The 27,046-nt window shown below is 38.2% G+C and overlaps 1 protein-coding gene across 2 annotated transcripts in view; it reads left to right on the forward strand.

Annotated features, from left to right (window-relative positions):
- Window positions 1-584: 584 nt before the first annotated feature.
- Window positions 585-27,046, forward strand: part of RNF19A (ring finger protein 19A, RBR E3 ubiquitin protein ligase) — a 56,233-nt gene continuing 29,771 nt past the window's right edge. The window contains exons 1-2 of one of the 2 annotated variants that reach the window (XM_027064128.2): window positions 585-726; window positions 24,303-25,070. In XM_027064128.2, coding sequence (XP_026919929.1) covers window positions 24,397-25,070 — 674 coding nt within the window. In that variant the 5' untranslated portion in view covers window positions 585-726; window positions 24,303-24,396. Of the gene's footprint in view, window positions 727-19,741; window positions 23,039-24,302; window positions 25,071-27,046 lie in introns of those variants that run through there. The other variant, XM_015078023.3, reaches the window with a different exon arrangement.

The following is a 27,046-nucleotide window of genomic DNA, read 5'->3' on the forward strand; positions in this document are numbered from 1 at the left end:
TGCTTTCCCTGGGGTTGCCAATCTAGCAGGTGAACCGTGAGAACACAAAGAAACGAATAATTTATGGCGTGCGAAACACCAAAAAGCCAGGGTCCTCGAGTCCAGCATCCCCCATCACCAAGGGGGCAGATCCGGCCACCCCACCCATTCTCTTAGGAGACACCTGCCCCGCTAAGGGCGAAGTGCTGCGGGCCGAGGGGCAGAAAGGACGGCTGACTGGCCCGCGTAGAGGACAAGCGAGGGGCTGCCCTCCCGGCCACCCGGTCGCGGGCGGGGCGCGCCGAGACCAGCCGGGGCCAACGCGCCGGAGCTAACGACAGCGTCCCAGAGCCGCCCGCGGCGGGCCCGGTGGGCGTGACGCCATGACGCACGGCACGCGGGCAGCGCGCCGGAGCGGAGCGGGCGGAGCGGGGCGGGCTGGGTGGGCCGGGGGCAGGAGGAAGGAGTGGGAGGAGGAGGCGGAGACAGCGGGGGCTGAAGGAGGGGGAGAATGGCAGTTGTGGCGCTGGTTCCCGGGAACAGCCGTCAAGACAGAACTGCGGAGGAGGAGTTCGGGAAAGCGGCCCTCGGGACCCCTCCTCTGCGTTCCCTCCGCCCCAGCTGAGAGGCGTCTCGGCGGGTCTGAGGAAACCTCCTCCGTACTTCCTTCGGCTTCTGCCGCTGCCGCCGGGAGATGGGCCTGTTCACCCGCACTCCGGCGCCCACCGCCACTCCGAGGAGTTGAAGGTACGGGCGGGCACGGGAAGAGGTTGCGCCCGGGTAAAGGAGGGCAGGGGCGGCTCCCGTTTCCGACCCGAGGCGCTCCGGCACGGCCGCTGCCCTCGCGCCCCTTCCCGGGACGGAAATGGATTCAGAAATCCCACGGGAAAGGCGCCGCCTCTCGGGCTCAGCCGGGGGCCGAGGCCGGGGCCGGTCCTGGACCTGGGGGTCAGGCCTGGGGCTGGTTCCGCGTCCCCCGCCCGGCGCTGGCGCCCCCTCGGCCGCTCGGGCTCCGCCCGAGCTCTGCTCTCCCGGCCCGGCCAGTCTGTGGAGTCGGCGGCCGACCCAGCAGTGTTGTGACGGGCAGAGCGGCGCTCCCCTGCAGCACTTCCCGGGCCCCTGAAGCAGCCGACACCGAGGGCGGCCGCCGGGGGAGGCAGCGGGGGTGGAGCGCATTCCTGATGGGTGAAATCGGCTCTAACGGGACCGATTTCCGGGCCTCGCTGTAAATTCGGAGCGGGGGCCACAGCCCCCCAACCCCTGCTGCGGGGGCTTTAGGGAAGGGGAGGCGTGCGCCCGTGAAGGTTCATCCGGGGGAACTGCCACCCCCTTCAGAAGCAGAAATGAGACGAAAAATGGTGTCGCCGTGGGCTCAGAAGATACGTTAACAGGGGTTTAATAGGGGTCTTCCAGGCTTGTCTCCGTCACGCGAAACCTTCAGGGAGTTCCTAGCCTTCGCCCAGGAAGAAACGCCACTGGTTTTGATTCCCAGTTTTTCCTGTCATCTGGGTTCCTTCCCCCCTCTCGTTGCTCTTTCCCCCCGTTTCCATTAATGGGAAGAAGAAAAAGAAGTTTAGGGTTCATTAACCCCGCGGCAAGGGCGATAAGTAAAAGAAGGGAGAGAGAGGTGAAGGCTATTTATGGGAGAAAGAAGGGTCTCCGTTTTTGTTTTTGTTTTTTCTCTTTGGTCTTTAAAGGTGGAAATACGCGAACAATGCTTTATTCTGGGTAATATTTACTATGCAAAACGTTGCCGAATGTTCTGTTGGGTTTACGTCGGAAAGGACCCAGCCTTTCCGTGCTGCTGCGATTTTCAAACCCAGGTGTTGACTGGAAATGCTAGTTTTAAATATTAGTAAACAGTGGAGGCAGCAAGCAGTCTTTCCCCCTGACTGGCTGCCTTGAAATGATCGTGATCTTTTCTTTCAGTCCCACTTCTCTCTTTTTCTTTTTGTGAGAATATGGCTTATTCGTTTTTTATTATTTTAACCTAGATTGCCTTGACTCTTGGTTATGGGAAGTATGACGGTATGCCTTGTTTTCATTTTCAGTTTTGCCATTAACCATCTTAATAGGCAGCTCTCCACGTCTGTTTATAATTGAAGCTATTACCATATTTGCCTTTTTATGCGTCCTTAGCACCCAGCTGCCTGAACTGAATTAAAATGTAAATACTTCTCTCTGTGTAGAAAATGGCGATGATCTATTGTTAACTCTTATTTTCAAATGTTCTTTCCTTGCCAGTTGCAATTCCATGGTAAAGATTTGGAATTCAGTCTTGGGGCTTAATCAAATTATGCAACAACAACAACAAAACCTTTTTCTTTGTTTAATCTTCTCCTTTAAAATGACTGTATACAGTATAACTGAAGTTTAAATTTCATGCCTCCATGGAAACTATTAATGTCACCGCAAGGTGTCTTGCTGAGGGAACAATAATTCTACTTTGGCATCTTATGTTAAAGTATTTTTTTCAATATCTTTGACTTCCAGGAGGATTCTAGTAAGATTAACTTTTAAAACTGCAGCTTGTTTCAGGAATTGAAACACAACCCAAGTCTTCAGACAGTAGCTACTTAAAATACTGTTGTTTTATTTGGGGAAGGCCTCAGTTGAAGATTAGAGTTTATATAAAGAGCAGTCCCAATTTACTGTCCTCTAACCACTGTTTTAATTTCTTTTTAAAATTTTGGTGGTGATTTGTAGAATTTGGGGTGCTTTTCTACTTGACTAAATGAAACCATATTTTTTTCCACCTAATGTATGAAAGATACTAAGATCAGTATCTGTTTTTAAAGATCCTTCATTTTACGGAAAATAAATGCACCTCATAAATTTGAAGTAGGGAAAGTCGTAATTTTTTTTTGCAGTTTGAATGTAAGACACCTTGGGGCCACCTCTCTTTAATGGGATCAGATTGAAAGATACTATTCTAATGAGGTTGTTAGATAGAATTAAATATAGGTAATTTGAAGCAAACTTTTTTAACATTTGAAAGAATCTCATATATTATGGCGGGTTCTGATTTTATCTTAACACTTAATTTAGACTTATCACAGAAGTTCTTTGGTTTGTAACCATCTCCCATCCTCCTGCTTTTCTTCTTCCTTTATTTTTTGTTGTTTTTTTTTTTTAATCTGGAGGGCACTGAGGACTGAACAATGTAATTTTCTGAATTTATCAAAGGGGAAGAGGAGGACAAATATTTGTGATAACATGTAAAAGTCCCTAAGCTAGTTCTGGGCACAGAGTAAGAGTGAGCTGGGGATAAATTTTGTTACATTTACATCTGAATTGCCTCCTTATACTTATTCTATCTTGAAGTTATAAAGGAAATCTCAGGAATCGTTACTTGTTTTTCTGATGCCACTAACAAGTGACAGTTGATTGTCAAAGGCAGGCTGGTTTTGCACTAAACTTTATGCTCTTTTATTGTTTGGGGCCCGTATAAAAGATAGGCCATTTTGGACTGGAGAGCAAACAGAAGTTGAATTTCTAAACTTATATTTGATTGCATTGTATATTTGATGGCATGGTAGCACTAATAGTTAATGATTGAGAGGACCCATGATCATATATGAAGTATGTTAGCTTAAATTTGGTTTGACTCCTTTTTAGCAAAAGGCTAATCCAGTTACTTAAGGAGAATAGCTACATTTTCCTTAGGCGATTTTTTTTCCCCAATCGGGAGTAATTATTATTTTTCTTCAGTTTTTTTTTTTTTTTTAATATCACAAAGTAAGTTTTCTGTTTGCTGGCAGCAGATGTGTTACATTGAAACAACTATGTATATAGCCACACCTGCACACAGCTAAAGACCAAGGAATAGTATTCCTTTCCTAAACACATCTGTATTTCAGATGCTGGTAGACTTCAACCAAAAAAGGCAGTGAAATCATTTTGGGTAGTTAAAACTTGGGTACTTCATTTTGTTTCTCAATAACTATCATATATTAGTAATATTTTATTAAATTAGGAAAAATTGCCACCTTTTGATAAAGTACAGTAGTTTTGTTTGTATTTGCTCTCTTTGTAGCTGTCAAACCTGAACATTTAGTTTATTAGTAACATTTTCCTGAAAGTTGTGCCATTAGCCTTAAAATCTTATTTATTCTTGACCTATTGATGTTACCTAGTATTTTATTTTAAAAATCATTTGCTAGAGAAATACTACTTGTTAATTTGTTTCTGAAGCCCTATTTGGGAGAGTTTTCTTATGTGAAAGCTTCAGTAGAACAAAACTAATGAGTTGTTTCAGCCCTCAAATAAGTTTGTGCATTGAATTATAAAGCAAAATCCTACAGAAATTACCTAGTTTAAGCTGAAAAGAAACTTCAAAACTCAGTCTTGGGTTCAAAAAACTGAAGTTGGCTGCTTGAAATTATGTACACTTACATTTTCAACCTCTTTCCTTCTTTGGAGACCCCTGGAAGTATAAATAACCCTGCTGTAATGTGAATAGCAGGCAGGTTGCCAGTCGAAGAGACAGTCTGAGAGAGGTGAGCCATAAAGAGGGAGCAAACTAGTTAGAGGGAGGGATCAACAAACCAGGAGAAGCTACTGGGAATGTGATAGTATTAGGCTTCCAGATACATATTATATAGCATAGTAATATAACTAGTGTATCACAAAAATAGTCATTAGTGTGAATCTTTGTTTTGTAATTTCTTAGTTATACATTGACCGTTGCTCCCCCAAATGGTAAAGTATTCTAAAGTTAAATTATCTTTATGCATTATCACAAATGAGATAATATATGTAAAATGTGCAGAAGTGTAGGAGATAATTTAAGCTCTTTGATGGCAGGGACCATTCTCTTTCTTCACTGTTAAAGTCTCAGAACGTTGCATAAAGCTTGACAATAATAGATGCTGAGTAAGTATGTACTAACTGAATAAAGTATGTATATTGTGAGGTATCTATGTCATAACTTTCTCTACAGCAGGGCTGTCTAAGAGAAATTTAATGTGAGTCATAAATGTAATTTAAGATTTTCTATTGGCTAAATTAAAGAGAAACAGGTGTATTAATTTTCATAATATATTTTATTTAACTCCGTGTATCCAAAATATTATCATTTCAACATGTATGAATGAGTGCCTTTACATTCTTTTGTTCATACTGTTTTTTTTTTCCAGTATGTGTTCACACTGGGCAGCATAGCTCTAGGGGCATTTTTGTATGAAATGTTTGTTCCTTTCCACAGAAATTCTGTTAAATTAGATGCCTTACCTATTTAACTATAGACTCATGGGAAACATCATCCTAAAGACCAATTTGAAAAATCAGCAAGAGACAGAGTGGGTCTCTTAAATGAATCAAGGAGATGCAAAGAGTGAAATGAAAAGGTCACAAACCTGGAACTGTTTTAGTCATGCTCAGGTGCATCTGCTTGAATACCTGTTTGCTTTTATCAGAATGCTGCACCAACTTTATTTGGCTGTGGAACTTAGCCTAGGGACACTAGTGTTCTCATTGCACTTTGCATTTTATAAGTGAGAAAACTCTAGAGCTGTTCAGTCCAGTATATCATCACTAGCCACATGGGGCTATTTAAGTTTAAATTAGTTAACATTTTAAAAAATTAAAATTTCAGTTCCCCAGTTGCACCACTCCCATTTCAAATGCTCCATAGCTGTAGGTGGCTACTGGCCACCATATTGGACAGTGCAGGTCTAGAATACTTCCATCATTTCAGAAAGTGCTGTTGGACAATGTGGTAGAGCCAAAAGCTCAGACCACTTTCTATTTTCCCAGACTGAAATTTCATTAATCACCTGGTTTCTGCATGATTACGTTAGTCTTTTTGTTTACAAATCACCATTTGCTTCCCACAGATAAATTTCAGATTTTTCATGGTATTCAAAGCCTTCCACAATCTAACCTAAGTCTCTCACCATTCTACCAAAAAACCCCACACTGCAGCCAATTGATCTATTTGGTAAATATGTTAACAAAATGTGGATAGTTTTCACCTCCATGACTTTTCCTATGCATTTGTCTGTCTGGAATACTCTTTTTCATCTTCTCTGCTTATCTAAGGTCCTTCTCTTCTTTCAAGGCCTGACTCGTATCTTATCTCCACAATCATTCTAGGTCAGCGATTATAAAATTTTTTTCCAAATGAGATATTATTAATAGGTTCCAGGCTAGGATGGGAACATCTCTTTTGAAGGCCACTGTTCAACTTACTACGTGATTCCAGAAATTTTTATTAAGGACATTAGTAAAGTGTATTATGTTTATGCAAAAAGGCAAAGAATATTCATCCATAATAATAGTTTAAGTTTTTTTTCAATATATGAAATTTATTGTCAAATTGGTTTCCATACAACCAGTGCTCATCCCAAAAGGTGCCCTCCTCAATACCCATCACCCACCCTCACCTCCCTCCCACCCTGTTTTTTTTTTTTTTTTTTAATTAAAGGGTATTTTGCTAGCTGTAAGGAAGCATCTATTTGATTTAGCTATATTTGTGAATAACTTCTTACTAGGGAACCACTGCCACCCTTGATTTGGATAAAATAGTCATTGTGCTATATATACATAATACATCTTGTGCTGTACATAATATATCTTTTCTGAATGGTTTGATTTTTACCATTCACACCTATTTATCTGTCCCTACCCCTCTTTCCAAAGGACCTTCCTTATTTCATGATTTTAAGAATGCCTATTTAAGAAATGTTGGTTATTCATATAAACAAAAACTGAAGGATAGATTAGTTCAGGCAGTTTTTATGTAGATCAGAGATTTAAAATCTGGTGCTGCAATGGGCCTAGTCACATTTCCAGATTCTGTGTATTATAAGAACATCTTATATTGATTTATTAATTGTAACTGATTCCAATGTAGGAGGTCAGAGGACTATATGCAGTAGTCTCATGGGAACTTCTTTCTTTTGTTTTTATACTTAGACTTGGTATGATAAGTTACTAATAATGAAAAAAATCTCTTCTGTGACAGTCTTGTCTGAGTGGTTCAAAGTGTTTCAAAGACATACTTTAATACTAATCCGGTGAAATAGATGATAGCACATTTTCCCTTGTTTTATAGACAGGGTAAGAGAGTGAAGCATAGTCATATTGGGAGAGTTGTAAAACCAAGTGAAGTCTTATATCCTGACTTTCAGTTCAACTTAGTAATTCCAGTTCAGTGTCCTATGTGCTTCTGTATTTGGTCTCAAAAAATATGTTAATCGGTTAGAAAAAGATTATCAGAAAGGCAAAGATTATACTCATTCAACTGGATTTACTAAAGCAGAAGAGTATACTAACATTTGAGAGAATTTGAAGATAACTTATTATTTATTATTGTTTGTTTATTTTTGAGAGAGACAGAGAGAGATCATGAGTGGGTAAAGGGCAGAGAGAGAGAGGGAGACAGAATCCCAAGTAGGGTCCACACTGCCAGCACAGAGCCTGACGCTGGGCCCAAACCCATGCGTGAACTACAGGATCATGAGCTGTGAAATCAAGAGTCAAATGCTTAACCAACTGAGCCACCCAGGTGCCCGAGGATTTGGAGACATTCTTAAAACCAAAAATTCTTTATCTTACAGTCTAAATTATCCACTTTTCACTCTGGAATATGCTGTATATTAAAACTCTACACATTTGTATGTTAGAATCATAGTCTTTTAGACATTATCTGGTCCAATCACTTCAACTTTCAAATAAGGACACTGAAATTCAAAACAGTAGATAGACTAAGATTTCAGACTAGGTTAGTAATTCCCTTCTGTTGATCTGTAGCAATGAGTATTTTAACCAGTTCAAAAAATTTTGACACCTAGGTATCTTTTTTAAAACCTATTTTAAAACTTTTTAATGTTTCTGGGCACTCTGTCATGCCCAGCATTTTGCATTATGCTTTCCCAGCTATTTCCCTACTGATGTATTGTTTCCCTTTCTGAACAAAGAGGGTCTGGAATGAGCCAGCCAAAATTTTTTTAATCTTTTTTTTAATTGGAAAAATGGAATGAATAATGCCTTTTCTTTCTGCAGTAGCTTGCTTTTTGTAATGGATTAAGTAATGAGTATTATTTGTAATGAATATTACTAAAACCACAAAGTACCATTCTATTCTACCTCCCAACCACTAACAGGCTTTAAGAGATAAATGTAGCAGGTGTATGTTTGTGAAGCTGTTTAAGGACTGCTTCTTTGGAGAAGCTTTGTGGTATATGGGAATCATTTACTCTGAACTTTTAGTTTCTTTTTCTGTGAAATTGTAGAAACTATTTTAAGGATAGAGCTCATGGTAGTGTATTTGAGTCTTTCTAAAGAACTTTGCTGGAAACTGATAGTGCCTATGCTAATCATCTGTTTCAGTTACCCCCACTTCACCCATTTATAAGTAGTTGAACTGAAATTATCCCACTTGTAATATTAGAACGATCACTTGAGGTAGGTTTGTAGCTATATAAACTTAAGACTAAAATCATTATTTATATTTACCTTAGAGAATTTAATGTATTATACTGATGTGTTCTAAACTACCAAAAGCCTAACTTTTCTGATTACATTAGAAAAGCCCTTTGGAGCCAAGAATTTGTTTCATTTTATTTCTAGCCTTAAGTGTTACAATCCTTCCAACAGTTTTATCCAGTAGGTGGTTTGTGCCATCCTCTCAGATATTTGTAATAGTTTGGATAATATTTGTTAAGTGGTTAATATGTGCCATACCCTCTGCTGGATTCTTTGTGTATGTTATTTCACTTAATCCTAATAATAATCTGGTGGGCTGTAGGTATTGTTCTTATTTTATAGTTGAAGAAACTGTCTTAGTAATTTAACACAATGTCACACACCTAGCTAATATGTGTCAGAGGCTGAACTTGAACCCAGATGTAGTGACTCCAAAGTTTCTGCTTTACTTTCTGGATAAAAAGTTTCTATCATGGGGTGCCTGGGTGGCTTAGTCAGTTAAGCCTCTGACTTTGGCTCAGGTCATGATCTCCTGGTTCGTGGGTTTTAGCCCTGCATCTGGCTCTGTACTGACAGCTCAGAGCCTGGAGCCTGAGCTCCAATTCTGTCTCCCCCTCTCTCTCTGCCCTCCCCCCCACTCACGCTCTGTCTCTCCCTCTCTCAAAAACATTTAAAAAAATAGTTGTGGGGGTGCCTGGGTGGCTCAGTCGGTTAAGAGTCTGACTTGGGCACAGGTCATGATCTCGTGGTCTATGAGTTTGAACCCCTGTCTGTGCTGACAGCTCAGAGCCTGGAGCCTGCTTCAGATTCTTTGTGTGTGTGTGTGTGTGTGTGTGTGTGTGTGTGTGTGTGTCTCTCTCTCTCTCTCTCTGCCCCTCCCCTGCTTGTGTCTGTCTGTCTCTCTCAAAAATAAATAAACGTTAAAATATATATAAAAAAATAGTTGCTATCATTACCCCACATTTGTATAGAATTTAAAAATCCCTTCCTCGGGGCGCCTGGGTGGCTCAGTCGGTTAAGCGTCTGACTTCGGCTCAGGTCACGATCTTGCGGTATGTGAGTTCGAGCCCCGCGTCGGGCTCTGTGCTGACTGCTCAGAGCCTGGAGCCTGTTTCAGATTCTGTGTCTCCCTCTCTCTCTGCCCCTCCCCCGTTCATGCTCTGTCTCTCTCTGTCTCAAAAATAAATGTTAAAAATTTAAAAAAAATTCCCTTCCTCATTTTATCTACTTTAAATTTTTTACCTCATTTTATCTTCCCCCCACTAAGGTAGGTAAGATTATTGTGTCTGAAATAGATAACCCCCAAATCTCATGGTGGAGCACAATGAAAGAGTTTATTTCTCATCACACAAAAAACCATGTGGATGACTCAGGTATTCAGATTCCTTCCATCTCGTGACTCAGCTGCCCCTATGGCCTGCTTGGAGTCCCCCCCAGAGTTACTAGTGAGACCTCAGAGGATGTTTGAAGGGCTGATTTAGGGACCAGTCCTTAAGGAGCATGCATCATTGAACTCACATTGGTCAGGACTAGACACATGACTGCATCTAGCTACAAATGGAATGGAAAATGTGGTCCTCATATGTGCTCAGGAGGAAAATGAAACAGGTGAGTATATAATATCTCTGCCACAGTTCTGTTTTCCCTGTTTTACAGATGATACAGAGAAGTTGTTACTAAACCAAAGCCACAAAACCACTTGGTAGCAATAAATAGAACCCAGATTTCCATAGAGCTGCATATAATATGGTCACGTTTCTGAGGAGACATTCACAAATTGAAAGGCATTTAGACTGTATTTCTAGCATCATTGTTGATTCTTTTTCATTGGACATCAAATATTTTATCTCTTTGTGTCCATTATGTTTTAAATAGAGATACTGCTATTGACTCTATGAAGAATGACAAACAACATTTTCCAGTGGTAATTGCCATTTTAAGTGAAGATGACGTAATAGCATTAAAATCTCTTTATATGCCTATTTATAACCAATTGTCTGTTGTTTTTTTTTTAAATCTTTTTTTAGTGTTAATTTCTGAGACAGAGCACGAGTGGGGGAGGGGCAGAGAGAGGGAGACACAGAATCGGAAGCAGGCTTCAGGCTCTGAGCTGTCAGCTCAGAACCCCACATGGGGCTTGAACTCACAAACTGTGAGATCATGACCTGAGCCGAAGTCGGTCACTCAACGGACTGAGCCACCCAGGCGCCCTTCAATTGTCTTTTGAATATACAATATTGATTAGCCTTTATTTGTAGAATTTTGTTTCTTAAATGTTTGATAAATTATTCTAGGCCATCTACATACCTCACGTTTATTCTTGCATTGTGAACCTGAGACATTTGTTTTAGGAATGAAAGTTGTTGTTGTTGTTGTTGTTTTTAATTTTTTTTTTAACGTTTATTTATTTTTGAGACAGAGAGAGACAGAGCATGAATGGGGGGGGGGGGGGTCAGAGAGAGGGAGACACAGAATCCGAAACAGGCTCCAGGCTCTGAGCTGGAGCCCGACGCAGGGCTCGAACTCACAGACCTTGAGATCATGACCTGAGCCGAAGTCGGCTGCCTAACCGACTGAGCCACCCAGGCGCCCCTGAAAGTTGTTTTTTAACCTTCCCCAAAACTTAACTCTTTTGGAAAGAACTGCAACTTCAAATCTTAATGGAATACAAGTATGTTCTAACTGAGGTAATAATTAGTACAGATATGAATATCATACTAATATAAATTACTGAGAGCAGAAAATTTACAGAAACTGAAAATAACTTTTACAGAAATTCCAGCATCCCAGCAGTAGCTGTTAACTTTTGTTATACTTTAGGCTCCTTGGAGAATCTCTTGAGAGCTGTGGCTTCTGTCCCTAGAATATACATATATTCATGATTCAGTATACTGTTTTAGAGATTTTATGGATTTCTTTGAAGCCTGTCCATGTATTAGCTGTTATTTTTAAGCATTTTTATCCTCCTCCAAAAATTTGTTGTTGTGCCTATTATATTTTTACCAGATTGTATAAGGAGATGTTTAATAATTGAGAGTTTTTATAAAAGAGTGTGTCCTCTTAATATTATTTGGAGAGCAAGACTTATGCTTGGAGCCTGCACTGCTGCTCCAGCTGAATTTGGCAGGTATATTGGGGGATAGATTTATTAGAGGAAAATAGGGATTTTCCAAATTTAAAGTTGGTAAAACGAATGGCATAACTTAAAAACTTTAAACATTTAAATAATCTTTTGAGTAACAGCAAGGTTTATTGTAATAAACTTTAGTGGTTTATATTTGTTTAGGGAAAGGCATATATGAAAATCCAGAAACATTAATGCCTTAAGCTTCTCTTAATGAGATGGTTCTGATTTACAAAAAGCTTTATTTGGGCTGAAATTAGCTTATGTGTGGACACATCATTTCTAGTACATCACTTCTAGTGTGATCTGACCCAGGGGTGGCTTATGATAATTCTTTTTTTTTTTTTTTGGTAGTCAATTGCTACATTACATTGTACCTAGCTACTCTCTACATAGGAGATAGTGCAGAAACATAGGTTTTCCCCCCACTGTTTATTTATCAGTATTGGTTCCTGAAGTTATGCCCTGTGACCTAAATGAATGTTCTGTATACTAGATCATTTGGTCAGATAACCAGTGATTCCTTTTTCTATAACTTAAATTGTCAGCTATTTATGGTATCAGGAAAACCATTGTTACTATGAAAAATAGAGTTGCTGTGAATAGTATATATTGTCTTTTAGAAAGAAAGCTTTAAAATGGATTTTGATAAGTATTTGTTTACATTATGGGACTCTCAGGGGTGCCTGGGTGGCTAAGTTGGTTAAGCGTCTGCCTTCAGCTCAGGTCAGGATCTCGTGGTCTGTGGGTTTGAGCCCCATGTCGGGCTCTGTGCTGACAGCTCAGAGCTTGAAGCCTGCTTTGGATTCTGTGTCTCTCTCCCTCTCCCTCTCCATCTCCCTCTCTCTCCCCCTCTCCCTCCCTCCCCCGCCCCCCCCCCCCCCCCCCCCCCCGTCAAGCTCAGTCTCTCAAAATTGAATAAACATTAAAAAAATTTTTTTAAAATAAAGTTCAAAAGGATAAAGCTGTCAACCTGGAATTCTGAATTCAGCAAAAATATCCATAAAACATGAAGGTGAAAATTAGGACGTTTTTCAGATAAACAAAAGTTGAGAGAATTCATTGTAAGGAGACCTGCACAGCAGAAATGCTATAGAATGCTCCTCAGGCTGGAGGGAAATGACTTGTGATGAAACTTGTATCCTCAAGAAGGAATGAATACCAAAAATGGTGTATATATATCGATAAATAGATTTTATCCTCTGAACAGATTTTGTGAGCATATAAAACAAAGAATTTACAGAAGAGCTTTGTATATATAACTCCATAAAAATTTTACATGTCTTCAAAATGTCACAAAATTAAAGGACAAATGCTAGAAAGTAAATATTGAAAGCTTAAAATCAAAAAGGAGCATCAATATTCCAGTGTAAAAACGGACAAAAACATATCAACAGATAAATCATTAAAGAAATAGGACAGTGAATGTGAACAAACGTTTGATTTGTTTAGTAATCAGATAAATGGAAATTGAAGTACTTTTTTTGTGACTCAGAAAAAGCTATTGAAATAGCAAAGGATGTTGGTAAGAATTCAGGGAAATAAGTACCTTTCTGACTGGTGGGATTACAAATTGGAACAAGAGGGTTTGGTAGTTTATTTCAAGAGCTTATTTTAAAAGTCCATACCACCTAGATAGCATGAATTCACATACTAGGTGTAGCTTATTAAATAGGTGGGAGGTGTGAATGAAAAAGAGATTATTCAACAGCTGGTGTTGAGGTAACTGACTAGCCATTTAGAAAACATAAATTTTGATATGTGCTTATTCTTAACATTAAATTGAAATGGATGAGAGATTTAAGCAGAAAGATAAACTATAGAAGTACCAGAAGGAAACATGAGAGGATTTTAGAAATATAATCTTGGAGTGAACAAGACTCTTTCAAGACAAGTGTAGAACCCAAAAGTCATAAAGAGTAAGATATGGTACTGGAACACATTAAGAAAATTTGAAATACCTACACTGGAAAATTGCTATGCCATCAAGTACAAATTTTTAAAAATGTATTTGACATGTAAAAGCAATTGTTCTTTCTATATACGTGGGTTTTATACATCAGTAAGGAAAAGTCCCAACAGTGGGTTATGAGCATGTGGTTAGGTCATAGGAAATGAAATGTAAGTGACTTGTACACATGTGAAAAATGTTAAAAGTATCTTTCAAGTATATAGCCATTGAAATTTAAAAGCCTTTTTTATTCCTCCTCTTTTCCCACCTTTACAACATAAGTGTATATTACTGAAGAAGTTTAGTAGCCTTTTATGTTTTTCAGTAGAATATTGTATTCAATAGAATACAATATCTAAAATAGAAAATCTTGTTTATCTTCTTTCTTGACTCTTTCACTTGAATATAAAATAGCTCAGGCTTCACTAGTAACCAAAATTAGTGAGCAATAGAAACTCTGGTGGGGATCTCTGTACCTACTTCCTCCTCATTTAAACACAGAAATAAAAACAGGGAGGCAAACCATAAGAGACTGTTAAATACAGAGAACAAACTGAACGTTACTGGAAGGGTAGAGGGTGGGGGGATGGGCTAAATAGGGCTAAATTGTTGGAATGAGCACTGGATGTTCTATGGAAGTGATGAATCACTAAATTCTGCTTCTGAAACCATTATTACACTGCATGTTAACTAACTTGGATTTAAATAAAATTTTTTAAAAAAACATTTAAATCAGCAAAAAAAAAAATGACTTAGCTGTTCTCTTCAACAGTGCTAGTAAATATTCCGTGTTTTCATTACATGCAAGTTTTTAGACATGCTAAACATTTAGATGTCAGACATCTAAAAAAAAAAAAACCTGAAATTAACAGTTGTAAGGCACTTTTGCTCTTATACTTAGTATTTAGACACAAAATTATTGGATTTTGGCTCTATTTTAACCTTTCTGAGAAGTAATAGAAGAGGCCTAATTTTAGCTAAATAACAGGCAAAAACAGATCAGGAGTATAAAGGAATTTTCTCTTGGAAGTGATTTATTGTCTGTAAACTTTTTTTGCCCAGGTTTCTACATTTCCAGAATACCCTCTTATTAGTTTTAAATCATTTAGCATGTGGGTGGCTATTCAGGTGCTATTGAAGTGTTTATGGTTAGGAGATGTTTATTGGGGGAAATCTTAAATCTGTAATTCTTGAAGTTATATAGTGTTAAGATACTTGTTTTATTTCTCTTGTAGCACTCATGGGGTAAAGATTCTTGTCTTTTTCATTATAAAAAGCTGTATATAAAAAGCTGTATCCCTTAATATACGGAGCATACAGTGATAGCAAATCAAAGGTAAAGATATGAACAGAATCCTCAGTTCCTCATTTCTTGTGTGTACTCTGCATCATAATTTAGTCAAAGTTTATTAGACATCTGCTATAAGTTACACATTGTGTTAGGCACTAGGAATACAAAGTTGTCTCTCATTTCACTTCATTTAGTATACTAACGTTTAGTATAGTGCCAGGTTCTGTTAGGTACTTTTAGCACATGTCTACTTTATTCTCCTAACATCTATTTGTAGTGGAGATCACAGACTCAGTAATGTACCTTATGCAGGGATTTTATGACTAAACACAGTTAACCAGGTCTTGACTCCAAAATTCTCTTCTTTATATATCCAGTGCTGGGTTTGTTTGTTTGTTTGCCCCTCCAGATCCACTTTTAACCCTTCTCTGCCTTGCTCTGTGCCCCAGAGGGAGTTCTTCTGAAGACTACCTTGTTTGGACTCCTTTGTTGGACTTAGCCAATGTGAGGCATTGGCAGGATGTTGGAAAGCCAGAGAGAGAAGCTGGATATTATTCTTTCAGTTGCTGTTGCACAGCTCTTCGGTAATTGCTTCCTTCTGCCCCTTCATTCCAAAGGGTGGCAGTGGGTTCCTGAATAGTTTCCATCCCTTTTTGGTTCCTTTAACCCTGCCCACACTTGTTAAAATGTGAATTTCAGATACTTCCTTGAGAATGCTTTGTTTTTGCCAGGACCCTGACTGATACATACAGCTTTTCTTAAAACCATGGACTACTATTTGTATGAATTTGAGCCTTCTGATTGTTCTTATCTATCCTGTGTTTATAAATTGAGTGTTTAAAATATGGTAGGGGTACCTGGGTGGCTCAGCAACTGACTTTGGCTCAGGTCATGGTCTCACAGCTTGTGAGTTCGAGCTCCGCGTGGGGCTTTGTACTGACAGCTCAGAGCCTGGAGACTGTTTCAGATTCTGTGTCCCTCCCTTGCTCTGCTTCTCCCCTGCTCATGTGCGTGCGCTCTCTCTCTCTCTTTCAAGAATAAATAAAACATTAAAATATATATATGGTACATATTTTCATTTAAAATGGTATTATAATTATTGATTAGGAATTTCATCTGGAATGCTTAATTTCTGTACTTTTTAGAAAGTATAAAAAAAATAGTGTACCAAATTAGATGTATTTTATGAGTCAGTACAAAGTTATCAGCACTTTTACTAAATCTTTACAAAGCTTTGACACGTGTTGGTAGAAATATCTTTGTTTTGGGTCATTCCTATTTCATAATTCCTCACGTATTCCCAAGAGGTAGAAAAAAGTAAGAATCAAATGGTGTTGACTTTACAGGAGTATAAACACTGGACTAGGGAAGGTTAGATAAGCAAGCGCAGATCTTTGTCCTTCCCAATACCAGTCTTGGGTGATACTCTTCCGTTGAAGTGCATTAAAAGGTTAAGATTGGGGCTCGTTTGCCTGCGATAAAACTAATTCTCCAACCATTTTCTTCAGGGGCATGAGTATGCAGCAGCAACTGGCAATCTTGGTTACTTGTCAGTTATGCTAGACTGAAAAAGAGGGAAAGGAGACATTTCTCATAGCTTAATTAACAGGTGACAGGAATTCCTTGTGCCATTGGTGTGACAATGATTATGATTATAGATACTTAAGTGAAAATACATAATTTAGGGTCTACCTGTATTTTATTATTGTTTTCTATTTCAGTAGCTAACCTCTTCTAGCATTTTTAATTACAGATCCCTACTTTTATTTTGGATATTCCTACTAAACCAATTACCGTACTATTATGGAGCCCCACCTCAGTTATCTTTTCCCCCTCTCTGCTTTGTATCATCAGTGCATTACAACTTGACAAATCCTGTGATAGATAGTAAAGAGCTTCCAATATTGGGGATTATTAGGAGTTGGGTATATTTCAGATTATATCATTAGTACATTTACTGTCATTCATCTTCTGTTCCTGCTCTGAAATGGTGTTGTACCATGTAAACATCTCGGCTTTTATGTATAAATTATTATGTATTTAATCCAGGAGACCTGATATTTCTCTTTGTAGACCTAATATGAACTAATTGAACTTTTTCTTTTATTTTACTTATTTTGAGAAAGATAGAGTATGAGCAGGGGAGGGGTAGAGAGAGGGAGAAGGAGAATCCCAAGCAGGCTCCCTACTGTCAGTGCAGAGCCCAAAGTGGGACTCAGTACCAGAAACTGTGAGACCGTGACCTGAGCCGAAATCAAGAGTCAGCCACTTAACCCACTGAGCAACCCAGGTGCCTGAACTAATTGGACTTAAAAAAAAAAAAAAAGAAGAAGACATATGTGCCTAGGAATAACAATTGGGGGTGGGGGAAGACTCATATTTTCTTGTAGTTCTGGAATAATATCACTTCAGTGACATTGTATCATTTTAAGAAACACTCGTTTGGCATTTCTTCATGATGTTTATGTTCATGACACCATCTTGGCTCTGTTGTGTTAAAAAAACAAATATTCAAGTTCTACCTTAAAAACTGTATTAGGGGTGCTTGGGTGGCTAAGTTTGCTAAGCATCCAACTTCAGCTCAGGTCATGATCTCATGGTTTGTGAGTTTCGAGCCCCACATTGGGCTCTATGCTGACAGCTCAGAGCCTGGAGCCTGCTTTGGATTCTATGTCTCCCTCTCTCTCTGCCCCCACACCCCACTCATGGTCTCGATCTCTCTCTCTCTCTCTCTCTCTCTCTCTCTCTCTCTCTCTCTCTCAGAAATAAACATTAAAAAATTTTTATTAAAAACCTTATTAAAAAGTTAAAGATAATCAGGAAAGAAAAAGTGAACAAAGTAAAGTTTCATCTGAGTTATAAAAGTGGAGTACAGTTTGATTAGGAGGAGAGAAAAGGGAGTGGCATTTCAGAAAGGGAGAATGGCTTGAATGAGACATGGAGTTGAAGGATGATAGTTAAGACTGGCCCTGGATGATATGCAAGATGTAATTGTCTTTCATTTTCTGAGATAATTTTGTATATCCTGATAGCGCCTGGAGAAGTTGTTTCATGAAGGCAACTGTAGGCTGATGATGGTACTGAGGCTGAGATGTCAGAAGACCTGAATTTAACCCCAACCCTATCATTTACTAACCTTGCAATATTTACTTTGTCTGAACTTCAGTTTTCCTGTCTATCAAATAAGGTTAATAATACCTATTCTATAGGGTAGTGAGGTTTGAATCAAGACACAAATAAAAAGCACTTTTTTTTTAAATTTTTTTTTTTAATGTTTATTTATTTTTGAGACAGAGAGAGAGACAGAGCATGAACGGGGGAGGGGCAGAGAGAGAGGGAGACACAGAATCGGAAGCAGGCTCCAGGCTCTGAGCCGTCAGCCCAGAGCCCGACGCAGGGCTCGAACTCATGGACCGCGAGATCGTGACCTGAGCTGAAGTCGGACGCTTAACCGACTGAGCCACCCAGGCGCCCCTAAAAAGCACTTTAAACTCTAATGTGTAGTGGTATTTAAAAAAAAAATTTTTTTAACATCTTTATTTTTGAGAGACAGAGACAGAGCGTGATTGGGGGAGGGGCAGAGAAAGGGAGACACAGAATCTGAAGCAGACTCCAGGCTCTGAGCTGTCAGCACAGAGCCTGATGTGGGGCTCAAACTCATGAGCTGTGAGATCATGACCTGAGCCGAAGTCAAATGCCTAACCGACTGAGCCACCCAGGCATCCCTGTAATGGTATTATGGTATACAACATATTTTTTCCTTCTTTTTCCTGCCAGCAACCCAACCATTTGTTTTAAAAACTCAGTAATTTTTTTTTATATATGAAATTTATTGACAAATTGGTTTCCATACAACACCCAGTGCTCATCCCAAAAGGTGCCCTCCTCAATACCCATCACCCACCCTCTCCTCCCTCCCACCCCCCATCAACCCTCAGTTTGTTCTCAGTTTTTAACAGTCTCTTATGCTTTGGCTCTCTCCCACTCTAACCTCTTTTTTTTTTTTTTTCCTTCCCCTCCCCCATGGGTTCCGGTTAAGTTTCTCAGGATCCACATAAGAGTGAAACCATATGGTATCTGTCTTTCTCTGTATGGCTTATTTCACTTAGCATCACACTCTCCAGTTCCATCCACGTTGCTACAAAAGGCCATATTTCATTTTTTCTCATTGCCACGTAGTATTCCATTGTGTATATAAACCACAATTTCTTTATCCATTCATCAGTTGATGGACATTTAGGCTCTTTCCATAATTTGGCTATTGTTGAAAGTGCTATAAACATTGAGGTACAAGTGCCCCTATGCATCAGCACTCCTGTATCCCTTGGATAAATTCCTAGCAGTGCTATTGCCGGGTCATAGGGTAGGTCTATTTTTAATTTTCTGAGGAACCTCCACACTGCTTTCCAGAGCGGCTGCACCAATTTGCATTCCCACCAACAGTGCAAGAGGGTTCCCGTGTCTCCACATCCTCTCCAGCATCTATAGTCTCCTGATTTGTTCATTTTGGCCACTCTGACTGGTGTGAGGTGATACCTGAGTGTGGTTTTGATTTGTATTTCCCTGATAAGGAGCGACGCTGAACATCTTTTCATGTGCCTGTTGGCCATCCGGATGTCTTCTTTAGAGAGTGTCTATTCATTAAAAACTCAGTAATTTTTTTTAATGGAATGTGCATTTATGAGGCAGAACATAATGCAGATTCCTATAGTTGATAGTTTATTTCTTTTTGTAAATCTTTTATTTTTAAGTTTATTTATTTTGAGAGAGAGTACGAGGAGGGGAGGGACAGAGAGAATCTCAAGCTGACTCCACACTGTCAGGACAGAGCCTGATGCACTGTGAGATCATGACTTGAGCCAAAATCAAGAGACCAGCACTCAACTGACAGCCATCCAGGCACCTTTTTTATTTTATTGTAAAGAGTGTGTGTGTGAGAGAGAGAGAGAGAGAGAGAGAGAGAGAGAGAGAATATGAATCTTAAACAGGCACCATGCTCAGCACAGAGGCACATGCTGGGCTCAACCCACGACTTTGGGATCATGACCTGAGACAAAATCAAGAGTCCAGTGCTCAGTGGACTGAGCCACGCAGGTGCCCCCAATAGTTTTCTTTAAAAAGTTGAGTTCATGGTGTGCCTGGGTGGCTCAGTCAGTTAAGCATCCAACTTCACCTCAGGTGATGATCTCATGGCTGGTGAGTTCTGGCCCCACATTAGGCTCTGTGCTGACAGAGCCTGGAGCCTGCTTTGGGTTCTGTGTCTCCCTCTCTCTCTGCCCCTTCCCGGTTTGCACTCTCTCTCAAAAAATTAAACATCAAAAAAATAAAAAGTTGAGTTCAAAAAGAATAGTACTCTATTAAATGATGCAAATAATAGGTTTTTATTTTTCACTGGAGAGTGAAGTTGACTTTTTCTAAAAATAAGTTCCTGAGTCACTGAAAAAAATTTTTTTTAATTTCACACATTTTGTCATCTGTCCAAATTGGCAGAATTTCTGTAGTACTTTCTTTTCTTCTTTTAGTGGTTTAGGGTGCAGTCTTAGAAATCCCAAGTTAGCCAAAGTTCCCTTGACTGAGGCATTCCTAATACTCTTCAGTCACATGCTTATAGATACTTCTGTGGATTATTTCTCCAGAAAGATAGTCATTAAATTATGTAGATTTTTAAGTAAGTCTTTCTTGTCATCTCTATACCATAGGTTAAGGGGTACCTCACTATAACCCCATAGGCTGACAATGACTAATAAACTAAGCAGTTGTTTTTAATGGAACTTTTGGGTTTTTTTGTACCTAAAATAATGAAAGATAAGAAGCCTTGTTTAGGAGGCTTAGGCCTGTGGAGTTTTGTTTTTAAGTGAGAGTGTTTTAAGTAAGTCTCCTTAGTATTAGTGGTTCTTCATCAGAGTATGCCACTGAATTACTGACTAAATATAAAACAGGTGAACTCTGGACCCCATCCTATTTTTGATTGGTTAGCTTTAGGGCAAATATGTTTTTTTGTTGTTTTTTTGTGGGGTTCAGTTTCTTAACTCTAAGTAGTAGATGCTCATGATACGGTTTTAAGCTCTGCAGAAGGCAGAAAGTCAATACTAGATTGTACTCTACAAGGTAACCATTGTTAATGATTTCTTAACATTTTTCCAGAAATTACGTATGTATATGTAAGCCTGTGTGAGTGTTTTTTCCACAAATGTGTTCACATTATACACACTGTTTTGCAGTTATGCACTCAGCATTATATATAGAGAGCTTTCCATATCATTGCACATAAATTGTGGTTGGTTCATTTATGTTTACATGTCCCCTGTTAGACATTTAAGTTATTTTCAGATTTTGTGTGGGTTTTTTGGTCTTGTTTTGTTTGCTTCTATCAACTAGGCTGCAGTGAATTTCCTTGCATACTGTCTTTGCATGCCTGTGTCCTTTTATTTTCTGAAGGATAAGTTTTACATGTAGGATTGCTGGCCTAAGAATATTTCCGTTTTGAAGTTTAATAGAAAATGCCAATTGGTTCCCTAGAATTGTGCTGATTTGCTTGCACTCGTCCTAACATAGATGCTTCTTTCCGTACACACTCACCAATCCGTTACAATCTGTCAATCTAATGTGCATAAAGAGGGTATCTAATGTTTAATTTTTATTTCTTTAGTTGTGATTATTGTTAAAAATTGTATCCTATCTTTCTAATTTTTGTACTTTTTTCTCTAAACATCCTCCTTGTATCTTTGCTCATTTTGCTATCAGAATATGCATTTTTCTTAAGTGTAAAAGCTGTTTGTGTAGTGGGGAAATTTGTTCATTGTTATGTATGTTTTTCTAATATATTGTCTTTCTACTTTATAGTATTTTTTACCATATAGAAATATTAAAGGTTTATTATTCAGATTATTTTCTCTTTGAGGCATATTTGTGTATTTGCACAATATTTTAGGATTTCCTACATATGATGAACACATGTTCCAGTTTGCCCCTGTTATCCTAGTTTAAATATTAAGAGTGCTTCTATTCACTCTTACAAAATTCTCTTTTGGATAAAAAATTATATGGCTATCAAGTTCTTAAAGTATATATTTTGAAAAATTTCCTAGGTGATCCTGATTAAGTACCATTGGTTTACTGTTTTAAATGATAAATTCTTAGGATATGTTCCCCAAGATATATTCCCTCTGTACTGTTCTATGATAAATATATTGCACTGTGGAGTACAGAAGGCATTTTCAGATGCAAGATAAAATAACATACAAAGAAGAAAATATGCAGAAAATTTTGGTAAAACCTACTCTTAAACCCTGTATTTTCCTCAGAATTATCAGAGAATGCTGCAAATAATGGGAAAATAAAAATTGATGGACAAGAATAAAGTTCATCTGAGTGAAATGTTTTTCTATATTTTATGTTGGGAAATCAGTGTGACTTTCTCAAGGATATGTGTAGATATCTCAGGAAGCTTTTTTATTTTTTTACAGTCATTCAATAAAGTATATTAAACATGATTTGTAGGTCAGTGATTTATCACAAAGAGAACATATATTTGTAACCACTACATATGTCAAAGTTCCCTTTGTGCCTCCCCACAAAGGGTAGCTATAATCCTGACTTCTATCATCATATTAGCTCTGCTTGTTTTTGAAGTTTATTTAAGTAGAATTATACATACAGTATGCCTTCTTTTGTGTGAGATTTATTCTTGTTTTGTGTGAGGCTGTATTTTGTTCATTTTCATTGATTTCTAATATACTAGAATGTGAATATAGCACAACTTATTCTACTGTTGGAAGTGTGGTTTGCATCTAGTATTTTGGTTTACTATAGCTAATGCTGCTATTAGTATTGTTATATATATCTTTTGATGTGTGTATGCATTCATTTTTTTGTGCAGTTATTTCTAGTAGTATAATTGAGTGATAGAGTTATCTATATGTTCAAATTTGCTAGATACCGTTAAACAGTTTTCCAAAGTAGTTGTGCCATTTTACACTCCCACCAGCAATCCACATCTTTGCTAATAATTTTTTTTTATTTTAATGTTTGTTTGTTTGTTTATTTATTTATTTTGAGAGAAAGAGGCAGAGAGAGGGGGAGACAGAATTCCAAACGGGCTTTGCGCCATCAATGCAGAGCCCATTATGGGGCTAGAACCCATGAACCATGAGATTATGACCTGAGCTGAAATCAAGAGTCGGATGCTTAACTGACTGAGCCACCCAGGCACCCTTTTGCTAATACTTGGAAATGTCAGTCTGAATTTTAGCCATCCTACTGGGTGTGTATCTCAACATGGCTTTAATATTCACCTCCTTGATGACAAATGATGTTGACACTGTTCATATCCTTCTGTGAAGTTTCTGTTAAGTCCCTTGCCCATTTTTCTTTTTTATAATTTTATTTTGAGAGAGAGCATGCATATGCACACCAGCAGGGGAGGGGCAGAGAGAGGAGAGAGAGAGTCTCCCAAGCAGGCTCCTCACTGTCAGCATGGAGCCTGATATGGGGCTCCAACTCATGAACCATGAGATTATGACCTGAGCCAAAATCAAGTCAGAGCCTTAACCAAATGAGCTACCCAGGCACACATTCTCCATTTTTCTTCTTAATTATCTGTTTTGACTTATTGATTTGTAAGTATTCTTTCCATATTCTGGGTACTGATCCTTTATTATATGTGGCAAGTGTGTAGTCCCACTCCCTTAATACTACCTTTTGAGTTTATTACACTCCACAGTTTGTCAGTCTTTTCTTTTATGGTTAGTACTTTTCAGTTGAAGAAATCTTTTCACTGAAATATTGTCTTCTATTGACTTCTAGAAACTTTGCAGTTTTATTTTTCATGCTTAGATGTGTGAACCAAGTGGAATTGATTTTTATGCATGAGGTGAGCTATAGGTTAAGCTCCTTTTCTCAGATGGTAACCAGTAAAACAGTACTATGTTTTGTTTTTGAAAAGGCCATCCTTAGTGCTCAATAATGTAACCACATATATATATCCACATATATGTGAGACTTTTTTTCTGGACTGTCTGCTATTGGTCTTTGTATCCAGCCTTGTGTGATGTAACCACTATGTCATCTTAATTACTGTAACTTTAAAAGTCATTACATCTGGCAGGGTAAGAGCATGCACACACACACACACACACACTTTGCTCTTCAAGAGTGTATAAGCTATACTTAATCCTTTGTATTTGTGTGAATATGTTATTGTCAGTTCGCAAAAACTCTGAAAAGCATTGGGGAATCATGAGGTCTGAGTGAAAATGATGAAAATTTTTTTATAAGATTTCAAAAATGACAAGGTCAACTCAAATCTAGAGTTTTTAATCAAGATTAAAGAATATACTTTTTTTAACTCATTCTATGTTACATTCTTGTGTAGACTTCTCACTAAATTGGCCTTATTAAAAAAAACAATGTAATGATTAAATAACATACTGGCTTGAAATTTTATAGTAAAGTTGTAAGTTTATTAAGAAAAACATGCAGACTAAGAATACAGTAAAATGATATTGGTGTTGTGTTTTGTTTTTCAGAACATCTATGATTACCGTCTTCTGTAAGTCCAGCTGTTTCAAGAATTCACCGAAGGAACCAAGTAGGATTTTCTTACATCATGACTTAATCTGAATGCAAGAACAAGAAATAGGTTTTATCTCTAAATATAATGAAGGGCTGTGTGTAAACACAGACCCTGACTCAATTCTAATGAGCATTTTAGACATGAGTTTACATCGGCAAATGGGTTCAGATCGTGATCTTCAGTCTTCTGCCTCATCTGTGAGCTTGCCTTCAGTGAAAAAGGCACCCAAAAAGAGAAGAATTTCAATAGGCTCTCTGTTTCGGAGAAAAAAGGATAACAAACGTAAATCAAGGGAGCTAAATGGCGGGGTGGATGGAATTGCGAGCATTGAAAGTATACATTCTGAAATGTGTACTGATAAGAACTCCATTTTCTCTACAAATACCTCCTCTGACAATGGATTAACTTCTCTCAGCAAACAAATTGGAGACTTCATAGAGTGCCCTTTGTGCCTTCTGCGGCATTCTAAGGACAGATTTCCTGAGATAATGACTTGTCATCATAGATCTTGTGTGGATTGCTTACGACAATATCTAAGGATAGAAATATCTGAAAGTAGAGTTAATATCAGTTGCCCAGAATGTACTGAACGGTTTAATCCCCATGATATTCGCTTGATATTAAGTGATGATGTCTTGATGGAAAAATACGAAGAATTTATGCTTAGACGGTGGCTTGTTGCAGATCCTGATTGTAGGTGGTGTCCGGCTCCAGATTGTGGGTAAGATTTTGTTTGTTTTTTCTTTAATATTTTTTCTGTGGATAAAACAAGAATTAGCTATTACTCAAAAATCCTAACATGTCAGGTAATTCATTCATTCAGTAAGACAAACATGCATTTGAGTACATACCATGTGCCAGGCACAGTGTTTTGATGCTAATGGCAAGAATCTTACTCATTTTTATATTGTATCTCTTCACATACTCACTTAAGAGCATTTTCAGAAGAAAAGGATAAGATGATAGAGTACTAGGATCTAGTTGTGGGCAAAGTTGATTTTCCCCATTCATTTGGAAAAATGGTTATTTTGGTAGAACAGATGAAATGATCAGGGATTTTGTTTGCTTTCATGCGGGGGGTGGATTTCGGTTGTATAAACTCAACTGATCCTTTTGAAACATGCACATGATACCTTAATGTGTGCCATAGTGTCATGTGTACATGTTGGTATTACGTCAGTATTGCTAGTCTCAAGATCGAGAGGTTATATAATACTTCAGTTGCCTCAAGTTTTTAATTACAAGGAGCACTTTCTCAACGTTGATAATTTTGCTTCAGTATTTCATTATGTTTAACAGCATTTTCTTTTTATAGAGCATTTACTGTGTACAGTTGCTATAACTAGGAATAAGCAGTCATATGTTTTTTAAGAAGAACAAAAGCTGTAAATACCGGATGTTATTTAGCATACCATTAGTAAACCAGAGATTGTAAGTAAGAGTTGGGGAAAACCCAGAACTTCCAAGATTATCTGGGTATAATCAGAGACGAGGGTGGAATGTGAGTTTAATTTCTCAGATGAAGTTTCAGGATTTATTGTCTGAATCGAATCTATTATTGAAAGCTTGTTGAGTAGCAAATTTTCAGATTGCATTTAGCCTATATTCCATATTTTTTTTTATTTTTTAAATTTTATTTAAATCCAAGTTAGTTAACCTATAGTGTACTGATGGCTTCAGGAGTAGAATTTAGTGATTTATCACTTATATATAACACCCAGGGCTCATCCCAACAAGTGCCCTCCTTAATGCCCATCACCCATTTAGCCCATCCTCCCACCCCACACCTCTCCAGCAACCCTCAGTTTGTTCTCTGTATTTAAGTCTCTTATGGTTTGCCTTCCTCTGTGTTTTTGTCTTAATTTTCCATCCCTTCCCCTGTTCATCTGTTTTGTTTCTTAAATTCCACATATGTGCGAAATCATATATTTGTCTTCTCTGACTGACTTCACTTAGCATAATATGTTCTTGTTCCATGAATGTTGTTGCAAATGGCAAGATTTCATTCTTTTTGATCTTTGAGTAAAATTTCATTGTATATGTATACCACATCTTCTTTATTCATCAGTCAATTGCATTCCATAATTTTAAATGAGAAAAGTAATGATATGTTGCCAGCCTGTGCAAATCACAGCCAGTTTTCCCAGTTATAACTAGCACTTAACTGTCTACCTAGGATTTCAGTGTAATACAAAGCATTAAAAATATTACCTAATTATTGAACGTTTTATGAACTTATTAGTTGTGTGAAGGACTCAGAAATACTATTATCAGATTTGAACTATGCTCCCCTCTACTGCAGGGAGCTTGTACTAGAATATAAATAATAAAATGTTATGTTAAAGATAACTATCTAAACCGGGCCAAGGTTGGCTGTGCTTCCAGGTATATGACAGAAGCAAACTCTGAGATCCATGAAGAATTAAACTCTCAAGAAAAAGATGGGAAGAAAATAGGGATAATGAACAATACCTTTAAATAACTTGAACAGGAGGCTTTATCCTGTGAGAAGAACAGCTTGGATACAGTTGTATCACTTGGTCCCCTGGACTCCTGTGCAGTTTCACGGTGCAAGTGTGCACGTTCATTAGATCTTAAGTTGGACAGCAAATGTTAGGTGATAAAAACATTTTTACACATCATTATAGCAAATACTTCTATAGCAAGACTTCAAATAGTGAGGAATATGCCTATATA

The sequence above is a fragment of the Acinonyx jubatus genome, chromosome F2 (genome assembly GCF_027475565.1).
Source record: "Acinonyx jubatus isolate Ajub_Pintada_27869175 chromosome F2, VMU_Ajub_asm_v1.0, whole genome shotgun sequence".
Taxonomy (NCBI): Eukaryota; Metazoa; Chordata; class Mammalia; order Carnivora; family Felidae; genus Acinonyx; species Acinonyx jubatus.